This window comes from Abramis brama (assembly GCF_963993115.1).
Source record: "Abramis brama genome assembly, chromosome: 9".
NCBI lineage: Eukaryota > Metazoa > Chordata > Actinopteri > Cypriniformes > Leuciscidae > Abramis > Abramis brama.
Genome location: NC_139971.1, coordinates 40,879,173 through 40,898,385, shown reverse-complemented (window position 1 = coordinate 40,898,385; position 19,213 = coordinate 40,879,173). Strand labels below are relative to the sequence as shown.

The 19,213-nt window shown below is 39.4% G+C and overlaps 1 protein-coding gene across 1 annotated transcript; it reads left to right on the top strand.

Moving 5' to 3' along the window:
• Positions 1-490: 490 nt before the first annotated feature.
• On the top strand, positions 491-12,868 carry vmn2r1 (vomeronasal 2, receptor 1). The gene is made up of 7 exons (XM_084123600.1): positions 491-637; positions 2,115-2,467; positions 6,618-6,909; positions 7,791-8,600; positions 9,122-9,349; positions 10,016-10,139; positions 10,497-12,868. Exons 2-7 carry the CDS (start codon positions 2,226-2,228, stop codon positions 11,573-11,575), a joined length of 2,775 nt encoding a protein of 924 aa, XP_083979726.1. The 5' UTR covers positions 491-637; positions 2,115-2,225; the 3' UTR covers positions 11,576-12,868.
• Positions 12,869-19,213: the final 6,345 nt, after the last annotated feature.

Sequence of the window (19,213 nt, the reverse complement as noted above, 5' to 3'; positions counted from 1 at the left end):
ACCTAACCACAGCACCAGGCCATAAAGTGAGGGTGAAGTCCAGTAACGGGACACTTTTCGGCAGCATTTAAATGTCTTTGCACATTTCCAAGAATGATCTTTGATTCAGGTCTTTTTGGTTGATGTTGAAAATACGTCAAGGTTTTACTCTTTAAGCCCAAAAACTGTGAATTTAAACGGACACAGATGAAGACATTTGACATGTTCTGTTAAAGCTGCTGTTAAACCACTGAAGCGTTAAGAGCAGATATTGTGTAACGTGAGGCTCTTGTTTGTGAACTGCAGAGTGCTTGTGTGTGTTTCTCCCGTTCACCTGGGAAGAGGGATCAGGTGTGTGTCGGACATGTAGTGACAAGCACATCCACAAACAGCCAGATCCCAAAGGACAGGAAAGATACAGTCTGAAGCGTGTGATAGAGCTAAAACGACACCAGCGCTGTCCCTGAACGAGCTGAAGCATGCAGATCACACACTCCCACAATCAGCTGCAATTAAAATGTTTTCAATGTTTAAAAAAAATAAAAAATACAGAGGTTCTTTTTTTCACAGATGTTTCACAAGATGCTCTTGGAGAGACAGATACGTCTAAAGCGTGTGAGGGACTGACATCAAATATTAACAAACATCATGCCATACTGTAAGTCCTCCGGCACTCTGTGAGTCAAAAGCAAACAATATACATTCCAGTTTTCTAAACAGAAAATATATCGAGAGTTTCTTCACAGAATACACAAACATAATGAAAGTGATTGTCAGAATTTTTTATTAAACACTTTTTTTAATGATTTATCTATCCATCTATCTAATCTGTATATTTTTTAGTCTTTAAGAAGGTATTTTTCCTTTTCTTTTTTATTTTGTCCATTAATTTGGGGTCAATAAGATTATTAGATTTTTTTTATTTTATTATTTTATAGAAGTGTCATGTTTATCAAGCCAAAGTTGCATTTTTTTATATACACAAATACAATAAAAAATAAATAAATAAATACTACCGTGAAATATAATTACAATATAAAATAAATTAAAATGTAATGTATTCCTGTGATGACTTTTTCAGGATTCTTTGATAAATAGAGAGTACAAAAGAACAGCATTTATTGTAAACAAACTTTTGTAACATTATATGTCTTTATTGTTATTTTTTGATCAATTTAATGCGTCCTTGCTGAATAGAAGTAGCCTATCAATTTATTCTAAAAGAAAATAGACTACAACATTTTTAACAGTAGTGTATGCCAAATACTTTAAAGGGGTCATATAATGCCATTTTTGTACAAGCTAATGTGATTCTTTAGGGTCTAAATTAAAAGTTTGTAATATACTTTAATTAAAAATTCTCATTAGTATTGTAAGAAAACACTCATTTTACCTGGTCAAAAACAGCTCTGTTTTCAGCACGCCGTTTAAGTACATGTGTCTTTAAATGATAATGAGCTTTGCTCACCCCGCCCCTCTGCTCTGTGCGTACACCGTAACACAATAACACAATAACCATAACGCGTTGTTCATTATAAACGTGGGATTATGAATTATATTGAGAACGTCGTACATAGAAAATGCCGTAATGTACCCTGAGTGTAAACAATGACCAACAATGACCGCGCCGGTCCGCGCGGACTATGATTGACAGCTCGCTCACGAGCGAGGGCGGGTCTGTGTTGAAATGCTGCTGTCAATCAACAATCGTGGGAGGGGCGTCGATTTTGTGACGTCACTAGGTCGAACGGCTTGATTTGAGATGGGGGGAAAACATATAAGAAGATTAAAAAAAAAAACACTGGATGGATTTTTATCATTTTATGATGGTTGTGTACAGGCACTGCCAACACACATTTCAGTACAATCAACTTGTAAAAGTGCATGTACCCCTTTAAGAAATATATAATACAATAATAAATATAATAATCATAATAAATATAAAAATAATATAAAGTAGCTTTATAGATAATGTTAGATTATACATTTCTCGACAGTCTAACCCATTACTAAATAAGCCTAAAATTCAGCATGATGAAAAAGAGCAAAACACTTGAGCATGTTTGTGACTTTCGGTGGCGTTCGGCCCCTGATGTGAATCCGCACTGATCAGAGTTTTCTTATGCAATCTTCAGACCCAGGAGAGATGATGGCAGCTCAGGCGTTGCTAATTCATAGTGTGTGTTGAGCCTCTCCAACACAAGCACATCAAAGCTGCCTGTCTTTTACATGATCTTCCTCCAAATATGGATTTAACCGGATTGAGCTCCAAAAGACGGCTTTTGTTAGTTTTCTGTGTTAGTTGTTTCCTCTACACATCCACCGATGCCGAGGCGAGCTGTAAACTCAAGGCCAAGTTCAACCTCCAGGGTTATAAAGAGGTGGTGAAACGGACAGTGGTTGTTGGTGGCATGTTTCCAGTTCATCAACGCCTGGTTTCAACGGACGTCAACACCACCATCCCTCCAGAGTCCTCCGACTGCGAGGGGTAAGACACCAGCTTTAACATTTTACAAGAGAAAACTCTCATTATCAGTCGATATGCGATATGTGATGATGTGCACTGCCACATTAAGTGCATACTTTTTAATTGCTTGTCGTTATTTCAGAAATGTATTGATATTATTAAAGAAAAAAGATTAATTGGAAACGCTTAATTTGTCTTAATTGTACTATTGCATTTTAAAGATCATCATTCATCATGCAAAATTAATTAAACTGTAGTCTAAGGAATAATTACAGTTTATCCTCCCGAGAGACCACTTTTATGTTACATAAACTAATCAATGGAAAATAACTTGTTGCACAATGCCAATCAACCTGACTGGTACAGTGTAGTGGTAGCAGTTGGTATTACATGTGGTTACACTTTATTTGGTCCACTTTAGACATTTATAAGTAACTTTGCAGCAACATATCAACTAACTCTCTTAATTAAAGGGTTAGTTCACCCAAAAATGAAAATTCTGTCAGTAATTACTCTCCCTCATGTTGTTCCAACCGCGTAAGACCTTCGTTCATCTTTGGAACACAAATTAAGATATTTTTGATGAAATCTGAGCCATGTCTCACTCCTCCGTAGGCTGCTATGTGACCGAAACTTGCTGGCCCAGAAAAGTTATTAAAGAGATCGTTAATATAGTCCAAGTAACTCCAGTGGCTCAATCTTAAGTATATCAAGCGACGAGAATAATTTTTGTGCGCAAAAACAAACAAAAATAACGACTTTATTCCACTATTCATTTCCTTCTCTCTGGGCCTCGTAGTGTTTTTGCGCTGCGAGTCTGTGTCGCACGTCATCACGCATCACACACATGACCGGCGTCGGCCAATAGTGAGCCTACGTGGTGACGTGTAACACAGACGCGCTGCGCAAAAACACTACGCGAACCAACTAGAGGTCGAGAGAGAAGGAAATGAATAGTGGAATAAAGTCGTTATTTTTGTTTGTTTTTGCGCACAAAAAGTATTCTCGTCGCTTGATATACTTAAGATTGAGCCACTGGAGTCACTTGGACTATATAAACGATCTCTTTAATAACTTTTCTGGGCCAGCAAGTTTCGGTCACATAGCAGCCTACGGAGGAGTGAGACATGGCTCAGATTTTATCAAAAATATCTTAATTTGTGTTCCGAAGATGAACGAAGGTCTTACGCGGTTGGAACAACATGAGGGTGAGTAATTACTGACAGAATTTTCATTTTTGGGTGAACTAACCCTTTAATGTTCTATTTATTAAAACCAAGTATGAATCTCATCAAGTTAGTGTTTTTACATTTATTCCAAAAATAATAACAAAAGAAAGTAACAATTTAAACAATATATTTTATTTGTGAACTAATGTTCATCTGTTCTTTTTAAAAGTAAACTTATTTTCATCAGTCATCAAGCTCGGTAAACACTGGGGCCGGTTTCACAAAGATAGACTTTGACTATGGCTTAGATATAGTAGATAGTCAGACTTCAGATAGACATCTAAATAAGACCGTTGCACAAAGCACTTAAGACTCTAGCTGACTATCTTAAGTAGGACTACACTGCAATGCATTCTGGGTAAAATAAGACTTTTCAAAACAAAAAACATGGCGGATCGAGTAAGCGCATTCAACCGCTCAGTGCAGTTTACCCCAGCGGAAAATATGTGTTTGTTGGAGGAGTATAAATGACGGCGTATGTTTTTATGTTTCCACTGTTCGATCGCGCCCGTGCCTCTCTCTCTCTCTGACACACACACACACACACACACACACACTTCAGCATTGCAATCTTGACATCGCAGCCTGTTGCAGCATTCACACCAAACGCGAATAGAGCGTCAAATTCGCGTCTATCGCGTCTAGTTCGACGCTTGAACATTTTGAATCCATTTGCGCGTCCAAGGCGAATAGGACGCGCGTATAAAGCGAGCGTTTGAAGCGAAATAGACGGGCGTTCAGAGCTATGACTCCACTATGACTACTAGCTCATGCCGTGCCGCTTGCGTCCACTGCTCAGACTATGAAAGGGAGCGCGTCGATCGTTGCTCGCGTTGACTATGTAACGGCCCTAACAGTTACAAGGACATTTTACTTGGGAATGTAATAACTGGAAGAAATGTTTAAATTATGAGCCATTTTCCCTTTTCTTTTGGCAGTTTGTAACTGATTGTTACTGCTGGTTGCCAAGGTAACAGAGTCTTAGACCTAAGTTAGCCTGGGGGTAAGGTGTCTAATTTTTTTGGTCTAAATTAAGTCAGTCTTTATTTTTGTGAAACAGTCTAACTTGCATTAGACTAGTCTATGAGCAAATTTTAGACGTGTCTAACACTATAGACCGGTCTAAAATAGCTTTGTGAAACCGGCCCCTGGTCACAGACATGTACCTTTAATTTCCCCAAGCTGATTGCTCACTAAAAACCCCACAGTCAAGTTTGATTTTGACGTGACATAAAGCAGTGATATCTGAATGGGTGAGTGGTTTACTTACTTTTTTATTAGTCTTCCCACAAACACAATCATTTTCTTTATTCAGGCCGATTCGCACGAAAACAAGAGGCGTGATCTGTCGCACGAACCAATCATAACCGTTTATACCCAATCACAGCGCGATGAAGGGAGGCATTGCCTTCTCTCACGTGACTTTCCCATTCATTCATTCCCACTGAACCCAGCGCACACTTTATGAGGTTTATTAACCCTTTCCTCGCCGTTGACGGAAATTTCCGGCTTTCCGTGTTTTCAAAGACCCCTTTTCAGCGCTGCGCTCATTGTCTTTTGACTTCCGGTCTGTATTTTCACAGCGATTCTGCATGTTTATGAATGAACGGCTCGTTTTAAAATATTCCCGGTCGACTGACATTTGTTAGACATCTGCTTTAAACATCACAGTCCTCATGATAACTTTCGTTAACTTTACATTAAGTAAATTCACTTCAAAAGCTAATTACTCCTGGACAGCAATGCCATAGAAATATACAGAGCGACCGCAAAAACGGAAGTTAAAGGGATACTCCACTTTTTTCGGAAATATGCTCATTTTACAACTCCCCCAGAGTTAAACAGATGAGTTTTACCGTTTTAGAATCCATTCAGCCGAACTCCGGGTCTGACGGTACGTAGTGATATGACGCAGCGCCTAAAAATAGTCCCCAGCTCGGTAACTTCTTCCAACGTGACCGGGACTAAGTTTGTCTAACCTATTAGACCTATTTTCAGGCGCTGCGTCATATCACTACGCCTGCTGCACCCATGGTACGGCCGCACAGTTCCTTGATTATTACGCTGGAATGAGAGTAGTTCCTAGCCGTATAGGCTTAGAAAATCGCAACTTTTCATTTTCCGTCGATCTTAGTACACGAGAGTCTCTACAGAAGAGTCAAGTTTTAAATAGGAAAAATATTGAAACTCTTTGGTCATTTTGAAAGAAATGCTACTGGGCTCGTCAGAATCAATGATCTATGCTAAGCTATGCTAAAAGTGGTACCGTCAGACCCGGAGTTCGGCTGAATGGATTCTAAAACGGTAAAACTCAACTGTTTAACTCTGGGGGAGTTGTAAAATTAGCATATTTCCGAAACAAGGCCATGAAACTTTCTTGATCAAAAATGCTGGCGGTGGCTGGAGAGAGTTAAAAGTCAATAGGCTCAGGGGAGGCAAGAGAGACGAGGCGTCCCGCTGTAACTAGATTAGAAAAAATGAGTGATTTATATACTTTTTAATGTCACATTTTGTAATATTTGCATTGTTTTATTTTTGTAATATCGATTATTTCCTCATCCAATGTTTTTTGAGGAGGCACTGCCTCCCTTGCCTCCTCGGAGGAAACGCCCCTGAAGAACGTCGGTTCAGGAGCATCAAAATAAAGTTTTAGCAGATATTAAGCATATCTACTAATACTCTAATGACTGTTAGCTGACATGGAGTTGCAAAGTTACTTATAGTTAGTAGAATGTCTAAAGTGGACCAGGTATCCTCTGTTAAATAGATCTATATTGGAGAAATAAGGAAGGCCAACATTAACATGAATTTAATCATAATTTGATTATATATACAAGATATAAAAAGCAAATGCATTCAGTTACATTAAATCTAAACATTTCGCTCACTTAATTGAATAATATGAAATGAATCATCACTCTAACGTGTGAATTCTCCCTCAGCTTTAACTTCCGCACTTTCCGCTGGGCTCAGACGATGCTGTTCGCCCTGAACGAGATCAACAACAGAACGGACCTGCTCCCCAGAACTGAGCTGGGGTACGTCATCTATGACTCCTGTTTCACCATTTCCAAAGCCGTGGAGGGAACGCTGACCTTCCTGACGGGCCAGGACGAGGCCGTGCCGAACTACCGCTGCGGGGACGGGCCTCCTCTCTCGGCCCTCGTGGGCGCCGGAGGATCGGATCTGTCCATCGCCACTGCCAGGATACTCGGACTCTACTACGTCCCACAAGTACCTTTCATCTAGCACTGTATTTGGGAAATGACATAAGATAACCCTCATTTTTAAGGTCAAAATCTGTTAATTTATGAAAAACAAAACACAAAAAATGCCATGACTTTAATACATTTCTGAATAAAAAAACATGGTAACACAAAAAATGCTGGGTTGTTTTAACCCAATTTTGGGTCAAATATGGACAAACCTAAACGTTGGGTTAAATATTTAATTAAAATATGTAACCCAACGACTGGGTTTGTCCATATTTGACCCAAAATTGGGTTGAAACAACTCAGCATTTTTTAGAATATAGGGTCAAATTCTCACTATATATCCTAGTAATATGATATAACTACTAGTCGCTTATTAGCATGCATATTACTTGCATATTGGCTGTTTATTAGTACTCATAAAGCACATATTAATGCCTTATTCTGCATGACCGTATTCTACATCCCTACCAAATACCTAAATTTAATAACTTCCTTACTAACTATTAATAAGCAGTCATTAGGAGTTTATTGAGGCAAAAGTCATGTAATAACATTTTAAAATGACATTTATGAGATTCTTAAAAAGAAACCTCATTTAGTAGAAATGATAGAAATTTAGAAATTATTATTATTTTAAATGTATTATTTTAGAACATAAATTTAAGCTTTTCTTGAAAATGGGATAAAAGCTTTTCAAATCTGTGTGAAAGCAGCATGAATAGAAAGAGTAGGCCTATATATTTCTAAAAACTTGACACATTTAAAAATATTATTTTCATGTTCTTGCCTATTTATAGGGTTAATTTATTACACCTTATAGTAATAATTTTAGCAAGAAACCCAACCACAAATGCGTCCGAGTGTTAAAACCGAGCCGGGTTTGTCTTTCCTCCTCCCTAGATGAGTTACGCGTCGTCCTGCTCGGTTCTGGAGAGCCGGTTTCAGTATCCCACCTTCCTCCGCACCATCCCAAGCGATGAGCACCAGTCCGTGGCCATGGCCAAACTAGTGCTTCACTTCGGCTGGACCTGGGTGGGCACCATTGCGGCCGAGGACGATTACGGGAAATACGGCATTAAGAGGTTCAAGGAGGTGGTGGAGGAGGCGGGAGTGTGTATATCCTTCTCCGAAACCCTTCCCAAGACCTCCGACCCGGAGGCCATGCAGCGCATCGCAAAGGCAGTGGTGGACTCCACGGCTAAGATCATCGTGGTGTTCTCCTCGGATGTGGATCTGAGGCCTTTACTGGAGGAACTGCTGCGTAACAACATCACCAACCGCACGTGGATCGCCAGCGAGGCCTGGGTCACATCGGCCGCCATCTCCCGTCACCCCGACATACTGCCCGTCCTGGGGGGAACCATCGGGTTTGCGGTGAAGCGTGCCGAAATCCCCGGCCTGAAAGAGCACCTTCTGGCTGTTAATCCATATAATGACACTCTGACTGAAGAGTTTTGGGGGATTGTCTTTAACTGCACTATGAATTATAAGCAGATTTTGAGAGGCATGAGGAGATGCACTGGAGAAGAGATGATAGACAAGCTGAATAATACATACTCAGATGTGTCTCAGTTAAGGATCACGTATAACGTGTATAAGGCTGTATATGCCGTGGCGCACGCCCTACATAACCTCGAGGTCTGTAAAAATGACAGTAGCCCGTTTGAGAGCGGCACATGCGCTGACATTAACGCATTCGAGCCTTGGCAGGTATGACACACACACACACACACACACACACACACGTTTAGTGTACATGCAACCAAATAATCCATTAGTAATCAGATTGACCGCTCAACCGGACTGAAAAGCCTTCATGTAAACGCCTTAATCGGTCCGATTGAACTCTATCCGAATGAAATTTTGATCGGATTGGAAGGGGTGGTTCATCCTTTTCTACTTTTCTATTTTTACTGCGTGATCAATAGCAGCACGGCACAACGGTTAATATGTTCATTTACTCCAAATTATGATCAGAAATTGATACATTTTAAGTCCGCTGTTTAAAACAAATTAAGAACCAATGTAGGAGAATGGTTATTATGTGCAAACAGCAGGAAACTCTGTATATATTGGTGCAGTGTGCATCTATTCCAATTTAAAGCTTGTGACGTATAAACGCGCACATTAACCCGATCAGGTGTTTAGAGTTCATGTAAACACTGAATTCAGTCAGCCCATGTACTTTTTAAAGTCTACTAATTTATAACCACTATGTGCTCTATGTTCAGCTCATGTACTACATGAAGAACCTCAGATTCACCGTCCCTCACACCGGAGAGGAGATATCCTTCAATGATGGAGACGTGAAAGGCTTTTATGAAATCTTAAACTGGCAGAGTGATTCAGACGGACAGATCACATACACAAACATCGGTTACTATAACAGCACGGCACCCGCCGACGACATGCTGACTATAAACAATGCCTCTATCATATGGAACAATGATGTTCTCGAGGTGAGGATGTGTAATTTATAGTCTGATTATAAATGATATTATATAGTAATGATAGGGCTGTCAAAATATTTAATTGCAATTAATCTCTATTTTGTTAAATTTTTAATGCATTAGGTTTCTTTTTAAACTAAAAACATCTATCTATTGTCCAACCATCCATCCATCCATCCATCCATCCATCCATCCATCCATCTAATTATCCATCCATCCATCCATCCATCCATCCATCCATCCATCCATCCATCTATCATCCATCCATCCATCTAATTATACATCCATCCATCCATCCATCCATCCATCCATCTAATTATACATCCATCCATCCATCCATCCATCCATCCATCCATCTAATTATACATCCATCCATCCATCCATCCATCCATCCATCCATCCATCCATCCATCCATCCTTCCATCCATCCATCCATCTAATTATACATCCATCCATCCATCCAACCATCCATCCATCCATCCATCCATCCATCCATCTAATTATACATCCATCCATCCATCCATCCATCCATCCATCCATCATGTATTCGACTGTACCTAAAAAATCCAGTACAATGTTTTAAAGTAATCAACGGTTAAAGTCTGACTCTCATTATTGCGTGTGGAATCGTATAGAAGATAAACTGAAGAACGGGTTGTTTCTGTCGTGTCCCAGACGCCTCGCTCTGTGTGCAGTGAACGCTGCCAGCCCGGCACCAGGATGGGTATCCGGCAGGGAGAGCCGGTCTGTTGCTTCGACTGCATTCCCTGCACAGACGGAGAGATCTCAAACACAACAGGTCATGACTTTATTCAATCAGTCTTTACTTTTAATGGTTTCTGAGTTTCTATTTAGTCAATTTTAAAGGGTTAGTTCACTCAAAAATATTCTCGTCGCTTGATAAACTTAAGATTGAGCCACTGTAGTCACTTGGACTATTTTAACGATGTCTTTACTAACTTTCTGGGATGGCAGATGTCGATCACATAGAAGCCTATGAAGGAGTGAGACAGCTCTCAGATTTCATCAAAAATATCTTAATTTGTGTTCCGAAGATGAACGAAGGTCTTACGGGGTTGAACAACATGAGGGTGAGTGATTACTGACAGAATTTTCATTTTTGGGTGAACTAACCCTTTAATAACTCTTCCAACAGATGCACGAGGCTGTATCCTATGCGACGAGGACTACTGGTCCAACGCCAATCACGACGAGTGTGTGCCGAAGATCATTGAATTCCTGGACTTCTCCGAACCTCTCGGCATCACACTGATCGCCATCGCTGCGTTCGGGGCTCTGGCTGCTATTGCAGTCGCGATCATCTTCTTGATGCACCTCAACACACCTCTGGTGAATGCCAACGACGCTCTGCTCAGCTTCTCTCTGCTGCTGGGTTTGGTGATCACCTTCCTCAGCTCCATCGCGTTCCTCGGGGAGCCTCAGATGTGGTCGTGCATGACAAGTCAGGTGGCATTGGCTGTAGGCTTTGCTCTGGTCCTCTCTTCATTAATGGGTAAATCTGCTCTGCTCATGCTGAGAGCCAGAGCTGTAAAAGCGGTCAAAGCTGCGACGCGGGCAGCAAAAGCGGCGGCGGCGGCTGCCGAACAGAGTCCCGACACTGCCGTCTTCGCTCCAGCTATTCCTCAGAAGAACGACGTGGATCCCATACATCCCAGGCACCAGAGGGCGATGATGATAGTGGGCACCCTGATCCAAGCGGTGGCTTGCACCGCGTGGCTGATCCTGATGCCTCCACACCCCGTTAAAAACACAGCCGCCCAGAACATCAAGATCATCCTGGAGTGCAACACCGGAAACATCATCTTCATCTGCTCCATCTTCGCTTATGACATTCTTTTGGCGCTGCTGGCCTTCGCTTTTGCTTTTGTGGCACGAAAGTTGGAAGACCACTTTAATGAGGGCAAGAGCGTGACCTTTGGCATGCTGGTGTTTTTCATCGTTTGGATCTCCTTCGTTCCCGCCTATCTGAGCACGCGGGGGAAATTCATGGTGGCGGTGCAGATCTTCGCTATCTTGGCGTCCAGCTTCGGCCTGCTCGCGTGCGTCTTCATCCCCAAGTGCTACGTGCTGCTAGTCAAACCGGAGAGGAACAAAGAGGAGATGATGATTCCTCGACCCAAGTCACGTGACGCGGCCATTTCGCTCGCCACCACCAGCAGCGCCGCTAATGAAAGCACTGTGTCCACTGTGTCCACTGTGTCTCTAGATGACTGAAGCCACTCCACAAAAATGATCTACGTGTCACTCTGAAGCCTTTTTATATTTGACTCTGCCATATTTCACGATTTTACATATAAATTTAGATCTAAGACAGAATATGAATAACAGTAAAGGACTTTTAAGGGGGTCGAATTGCACTTAGCATATTATATATATGATGTCTATGTATAATTCAGTTTAGTTTTTATGGCCATTTTTCGCCATCTCTAACCCCTAGAAGGCTGTTTTTATTTATAAACTGCAAAAAGTTGACATGCTCTGCAGAATTAATATCTGACTGTGGGTTTGCTGTCAAGTACAATTTTTTCCCAACATTCCCATGTCTTCATCTGACATCATAAAGCTGGGGAGGATAATCTTTGGAGCTTAGTTTCAATAAATGATACCATAAAAAAGTTAATAAGCAGATGCTCAACCTGTAGAGGCAAACAAAAAGTCAAAATATCAAACTTTAGAAGAAAGGCGCAACACTCATAATGAATCCATGTAAAACATGATACATAATTGAATTGAATTTAATAATAAATATGAAACCATGAATTCCTTTAATGAGAGGGCATTTTGAAAGTTAGTTTTCATACTGTATACACTAATTATATATCAAATGGTCTGGGAAAAATTGTATCTGTTTTTTTTTTCACTACAGATACACTATAAAAGAGGAAAAAAAGGCAAATAAAGGGAAAACAGAAGGAAAAAAGATTCCTCATGATATGACCCCTTTAAATGAGCATGAATTTGCACTCAGGGATGTTTTTATGACTAGTGTAGCCTAGCTGTTCAAATTACATGAAAAAAAAAATGCATTGATTTGATCTAAAAAAAATAAAATCTTTTCAGAGATAAATTTTAGTCTTAAAAGCATGGAAATAAAGAGGTAAATGTGAAGCTGAAGTCTGCCAGCAGGTGGAAGCAGTGGAAGTTCATAAACTGAGATCTCTGCACTGGAGATGACACAGATTAAACTGTCCTAGTTTTTCTCAGTCAGTTGTTATATAAAATAATAGTTTTGCTAACATACAATTAAGTATATTTTTGTGAAAAATTCTGTAAACTATGCTGTCAATTTATTTGTGAATTTGAAAATGAATTTGAAAATTTAGATTAGACTGGGTGTGTTTTAGATAAATATGGGAGGCATAATGGATTCATACACAAACTGCATCTAATGTGAACTATTTAGAGCTACACTTCATTTTGAACAGGATCTTCACTCATAAACAATACTGATTATGTATTGCTTTGTCTTTATCTTATTCATAAAATAAAGTTACAATAAACTACCAATATCCTGTTTTAATATACTTTTTTCTTTTTTTTAGTTACCAGACACAGTGTGACTTCAGTAATTTGGTGATTAAAACCTCTGACAGTTCATGCTCTGTAGAACTAGTGACTAATGTTTATTATCATTATTTTAGATCTGTTACACAATGTAACTTTTCTTTATTCAAAATGATCAAAATTTAAATAATAAGTCAATACATTATTAATTATTCTCCCAAAACGTTCTTTTTGTCTTACCCTGATTCACTATGGTAAGCTGTGTTTATATTTTAGAGCTATCGGGATGGTTTTCGCGCGAAATTGTGTAGCCTAAATACGTCAGATGAATATCTCTCGTTATATCCGTAAATAGAGAAAAGTTGCTCGCGGTGGAGCAGCTAAATCTCCGAACTCTGGGGAATCACCCGTTTTAAAAGGACATTTGGAAAGTCATTTAGGTAAGAAAGGATTGAAGGATTGCTGGGAATATGAGTATAAAAAAACGAACAAGCTTTGAATGGACTGCCGATGAGGAGGCACAATTATGCGCTTCACACTCCTATCCAGTAGGTGGCGGGAATGCACTTAAAGGGATAGTTCACCCAAAAATGAAAATTCTGTCATCATATACTCACCCTCAAGTTGTTTCAAACCTGTATGAATTTCTTTTTTCTGCTGAAACACAAAAGAAGATATTTTGAAAAATGTCTGTAACCAAACAGTTGATGTGTCCATTTACTTCCATAGTATTTTTTTTCCCTACTATGGAAGTAAATGGACACATCAACTGTTTGGTTACAGACATTTTTCAAAATATCTTCTTTTGTGTTCAGCAGAAGATAGAAATTCATACAGGTTTGAAACAACTTGAGGGTGAGTATATGATGACAGAATTTTCATTTTTGGGTGAACTATCCCTTTAAGACTGTTCCAACCGACAAACACTAGATAAGAAGAATAAACAAAAATAGAAAGCCAGAACTCGTAATAAAACAAGAATCAACATTGGTTTGGCTCTTTGGAGATGGTGAGAACTGAGGGATTCGAAACGTTAAAGAGACGCTGAGATGGAGTTATTAGTCGACAGGTGAGTAAGATGTTTTATTGAACAGATAATTTGCCATATGAGTTCATTGTAAAGCATTATCTATTGTGAAGGCTCATATTCATCCGCACTGCAGTAACTCAGAGCCGAAGCACAACAAAAACAATGTGTCAGGTTTGTTTTTTTACCGCTAGCGGGCCAAAAGTTACAAAGTGTACCTTTAATATGTCTAACATAAAATAGACACAGCAGAGTAAAAAGTCTCCAAATATAAGGATTTAAGGATAAAAAAAGTTTAAGGATTTTGAAAAATATATTGAAATACTATATTAATACTATAAAATTATTAATGCTGAAAAATTATCAATGAAACATTTGACTCAAACAATTTTTTTAACCTAGAAAATTAGCAAAATACAAGCTTTTTCATACTTTTGAATCCAACTGTATCTACTACTGTATCAATAAAGACCCCCCCCCCCCCCCCAAAAACCCCATTGTTGAATCCTTGGATGCACAATATTTGCAGTGGTGTGTCAGAGAGAATGAGTTTGCATAGTTCACTTGATGCCACTCTAGATGCTTTGTGGAGTGATGATATTCTTCTATAATTGGACGTGTAACATCACACCGTCAGTGAGGAATAGCCCAGCGTGCCTGAGGAAGACTTGTTTAGTCTATGTGTGTGTGTGTGTGTGTGTGTGTGTGTGCGCGCCTGGGTAACTGCGGATGTGGTGTAAACAAAATGCTTAAATATGGTCTTGACTCTTGACAGAAAGGCCAAGTGGCCATTCATCTCTGGACTGACCACTGAAAACACTGAGCAGTGATAAAGCCTGTCAAGGTATGATTTTAATAATTCATCAGGTCTTCGTGAGCAACTCATTAAAGGGGTGAGATTAATAATGGATGCAATCCAGTGGGAAGTGTTGGGATGCATGCGCATGCTACTATTTTAGAGGGAGGGCTTCATGTCAGGGGTTGTCCTTCAGTTCATGGGGAATCTGCTGGGTTTCTCTCAGATTACTAAACCCTCCCAAAAGAGGACAAAACTGAAAGGTTGAGGCGCGTGATTGGGGACTTTAAAACATACTTGCTAAACAGTTTTCATTATCTTTTCACACAGTCTAAAAAAAAAAGTATTTTGCACAATGCACTAAACCCGAGGTAACAGCGTTTTTAAACCCTTTTCACACTCGTTTAATGATTGGCTGATCAAATAGTTTATACATGATGAACAGTTTACTAATGAAAAATGTTATTTTGTAGCTGATGTTCAAAAATATATAAATAAATAAAACCCCTAGCCAGTCGCAAGGGCACCTTTGTTATATTTTATAATGACAGTTAAAAATAAATTCAATAACCATCCATCAAGCTCAAGTACTTTACCAAGATAATCAGCATCAACAGATTGTCGTTTAACTGCTGACAGGAACTGCTGAGAGACTTGCATTATTCCTTAGAGCGTTGTATTTTTATGTTTTCCAGGTGGGGTAAATATCTAGATAAAATGGAGGCAGAACGAGATATGACAGATGACTCTGACAGATGTCGCAGAAGTTCAAAATTGCCCTACAGGTGAGCAAAAATCATGATCAGATCTAACATCTGCTGCAATAAAGACTGAATATTGTTGAGCAAACTCTCATAGATCTATGTTATGATGCATTATAGCAATATGCATTCCTGAAACATTTGGACATTTTCTTTTTGGGATGCTTTCATTGCACAGAAAGCTGATAATTACATTCCTCTGCTGTCATGGTAGATTAGTGTTTAGAAGAGTGTGTGTGTGACCAGCAGGAGGAGCTGCCCAGTGATGGTCATCTTCACTCGCTCTTTTCTCATTGTTGCTGGAGTGACATGATGTGATTTGACTGTTGGACGGCAGTCATTTCACTCGTTTCTCTCTCTTTGAGACAAACTGACTGAACAAAGACTTTTATGTAAAGCAGCAACACGTCATATTAGATTACTGAAGCTGTCGAACACAGTGACAACAGTAAACATGGGAGAAAAATATGGGAAAGAAAAAAAGGGGGCAAAACACACACTGTCACTTTATCAGCTAGCGTCGGCTTTTGAATCACATATTTTCTTGTAAATCAATCCCGTAACCATTTCATAAATAAAAAATAAAGGGAAAAATGTAAAATAAAATCTTATTGTAAAGTATTTGAACTATTTGCAAATAATATTTGTATTTAAAATATGCACACATTTACTCTTAATCATATGCATAATCTACCTAAAACTTCTCTGTTACGTTTCTTGTCTCTTATTCAGTTATCCTAGGTAAAGTCATGCTTGTAATTTCAACAAAAAAATCTTTAAGCTAATCTCTGAATTCTACAGTGGCATTAAAGGACACATGGTTCAACTAATGAAATAAAGGCTATAAAGCTTTTTGTTTTATTGAAAATTAAATAAAACCTTAAGTAACAACATAAACCATCAAAATTTAGCAAAAAGTTATAACTTGATTCGATTGCATAGAATTAACATGATTCAAGCATGCATCTATAGCTAAAAGAACAGGCTAATATTAGGCTAACATGAGTGAATTATGTTAGGATAACTTAAAAAGAGCATGTCCACTTTACTTCATTAAAATACATCTGATTATACTGAAACCATGTGAATGTGTTGGAAACTGCAATGCTTTATTAGCTAATTATGTGGAACCTATACAGAGCCCCTAAAGGGACATAGCGATGGAAAAATAGCTAGTTCTGGCATGAAACTCTAGATGGTTCAGGCTGATAGGTCCTTAAACCATTTTGGTAGCGATCACATCATTTTCTACATATAGTGCAGCTGATTGGTTGCTGTTGCATCAGTGGCCAATGAGCTGTGCGCAAATTAAAGAACACTCAGCCGGATCATTTCCATAATGACCAACGCAATCTACCAAGAACAGCGCAAATTAGCATCTGGTTTAAGACATGCTTTTTTAAGGCGGTAACTAATGGTGCAAATACCTGTAAAATAACTAGTGTTAATCACCTTGCATGATCCATTTAAATACTCTCCTCCCAACAAATGCATATGCAACAAGGTCAGCCGCAAAAATTGCTCCATTTTTCACTGTGTGTCTTTAGTAAATCCTGGCTTTTTTTTTAAATGCCAAAAAGAGGGTTTTTGCTGGAGCGAGCTGTTGGTAAATCTGGCCCCAAATCCTTGTTAGCTTTGGACCCTGTGTGAAACGCTGCAGAATTAATCTAAAAGTGTGTGTGGAAAGATCTGGAGCCTGTGAACAGCTGTTGTGTCTGGTTAGAATGGCATACTGGAGTAATTAGACACCAGATTGTCAGGAAAGCTTCGCCACACAGTGGCGGAGAAGAATCTGTTTACCATTGTAGAGTGGAAGGACAGCACATCTCATTCCTGGCTCCTTCTCTTGATCTCGGATGCCTCCTCATGTGCACTAGTTTGGGAAACTGCTGTGTTTTTTCTGCTCTGCATATCCTCTAGAGATAAAGCCGTTCCCCTGGCTCCTTTAGATAAGAGGCAGTCATCACACCCTTTTTCATTTTAATCTTCACCCTTCACAACTGAAATAAAATCACTCGGCTGAATGAGAGCCCTTGGGATCAAGACAATTATGTTTGAAGCTCTCCTGGCCGTGACTCAGTATTATTTGGCTTGATGAATTATATCAGACTGAGTGACCTTTTCGACCCCCATTCACACGGTGAAAGCACAGTGTGTTAAAGAGGAGAACACGACCAGTCATTTCAATGCCAAACTATCATAAGTGTTCAATAGAAAGAAAATGGGTTTCAACACCCCATTTTCAATCTGGAAAATGTCCTATTTAGCGGGATCTAACAGCTGATTCAGTCTTTTTTTCATAATCATGGCTCAAGTTATTCATGATCTTTCATTCCTTCTATCCTGTTATATTTCACTCTCTCTTCTCGCTCGCATTGCTTAATTTACTCTCCCATTCATTACAATGTTAGAGTGATGCATTTACTCTCAGGATAAAAAACACCATTTAATATAATACTTAGTAGGATATGAGACCATATACAGTAGCCATCTGTTCTGTGCAGGATTGTACATACAGTATTGTAGTTTTAACTAGAAGCTAAAGTTTGTAAACAAACAGGACTCGAAGTCAGGTCGGCTTGTGCAGATCTGCGGCATTTGCATGATATGTGGGTTTTTGTGGCAAGCAGGACGAGGCCAAGAGCCTCGGGAACGGAGCGAGTTTCTCATTTTGTGACCTCTAAAAAAGTATAGTATTCAAATGAATGTGTGTAGTATGAATGTAATGAATTCATTCACCATGTTGTCATTATCATGTGACCTACTAGCATCACTGCGATTCAGAAATCCCCTCCTGTGGCTTCATGGGAAAGTGTCCATCATGTGCACAATTCAGAATCTAGTAGTAGGTCGTCCGGATAAATGTTTCCTTTTTTTTTTTTTTTGAGTACTGTGAATTCGAACATACTACTTTTGTCATATACTGCTTTTTACCAACTATATAGTAGGGAAGTATGCAATTTTGGATGCAGCCTTACTCGCGTGCAATAGCAAGTGTGCGTTGATTAGAGGTCTGCACGGGCTTTAAACTGAAGCCCGAACCCGGCCCGTACCCGCGATCATTTAACCCGACCCGACCCGACAATTACATTTACATGTTAAGCCCGAACCTGAGGTCCACTCTATTTCTCACAGCAAATAAATACCATTTTTGCAATATGTTGTATAATGATTGCTGGAAACGGTAAACAAATACATGTAGGCGCAGCGGCCCTCCCATACACAAAAGAAATATATTTGAAATATATTTGAATATATATATACAAACGAAATGTTTGTAACATTTTTAAAGCACTTTTATTTAAGTTATTTAAGTTATTGCTGTTGTTCATTTAATTTGTTTTAAAATTCACATTTCATCCAGAGCGGTTTCTTCTTGCTTTGCAATGTTTTCGCTTTCTTCTAGATGTGCAATGTGCAATGTGTGCATAGGCTACACAGACCACAGACACGCAACTTTCTCTCTCTCGCGTGCCGGTCACCACAACACAGCAAGCAGGCAAAGCACATGGCACGCAAACTATATATAGCCTATTTAGTTTTTCTTAGTTACAAACCCGAACCCGACCCGAAACCCGCACATTTTTCGGGACCCGTCGGGCTCGGGTCGGGTAGCAGACCTCTAGCGTTGATACGGTTTCCGATGCAATGACATTAGCCAATCATAACAGTGATCATTTACGGACAAGCCTTAAAGGAGCGCGCCTTAAAAACTGATCATTTCAGACAGAGGGACTATTTATAATAGTTTTCCGCATATATAT

Excerpts from the sequence above, each read along its gene's own strand:
- vmn2r1 (XM_084123600.1), top strand. The coding sequence starts at position 2,226 with ATGGATTTAACCGGATTGAGCTCCAAAAGACGGCTTTTGTTAGTTTTC. Across the intron at positions 2,468-6,617 it reads GAGTCCTCCGACTGCGAGGG|CTTTAACTTCCGCACTTTCC; the intron begins GTAAGACACCAG and ends ATTCTCCCTCAG. Across the intron at positions 6,910-7,790 it reads GACTCTACTACGTCCCACAA|ATGAGTTACGCGTCGTCCTG; the intron begins GTACCTTTCATC and ends CCTCCTCCCTAG.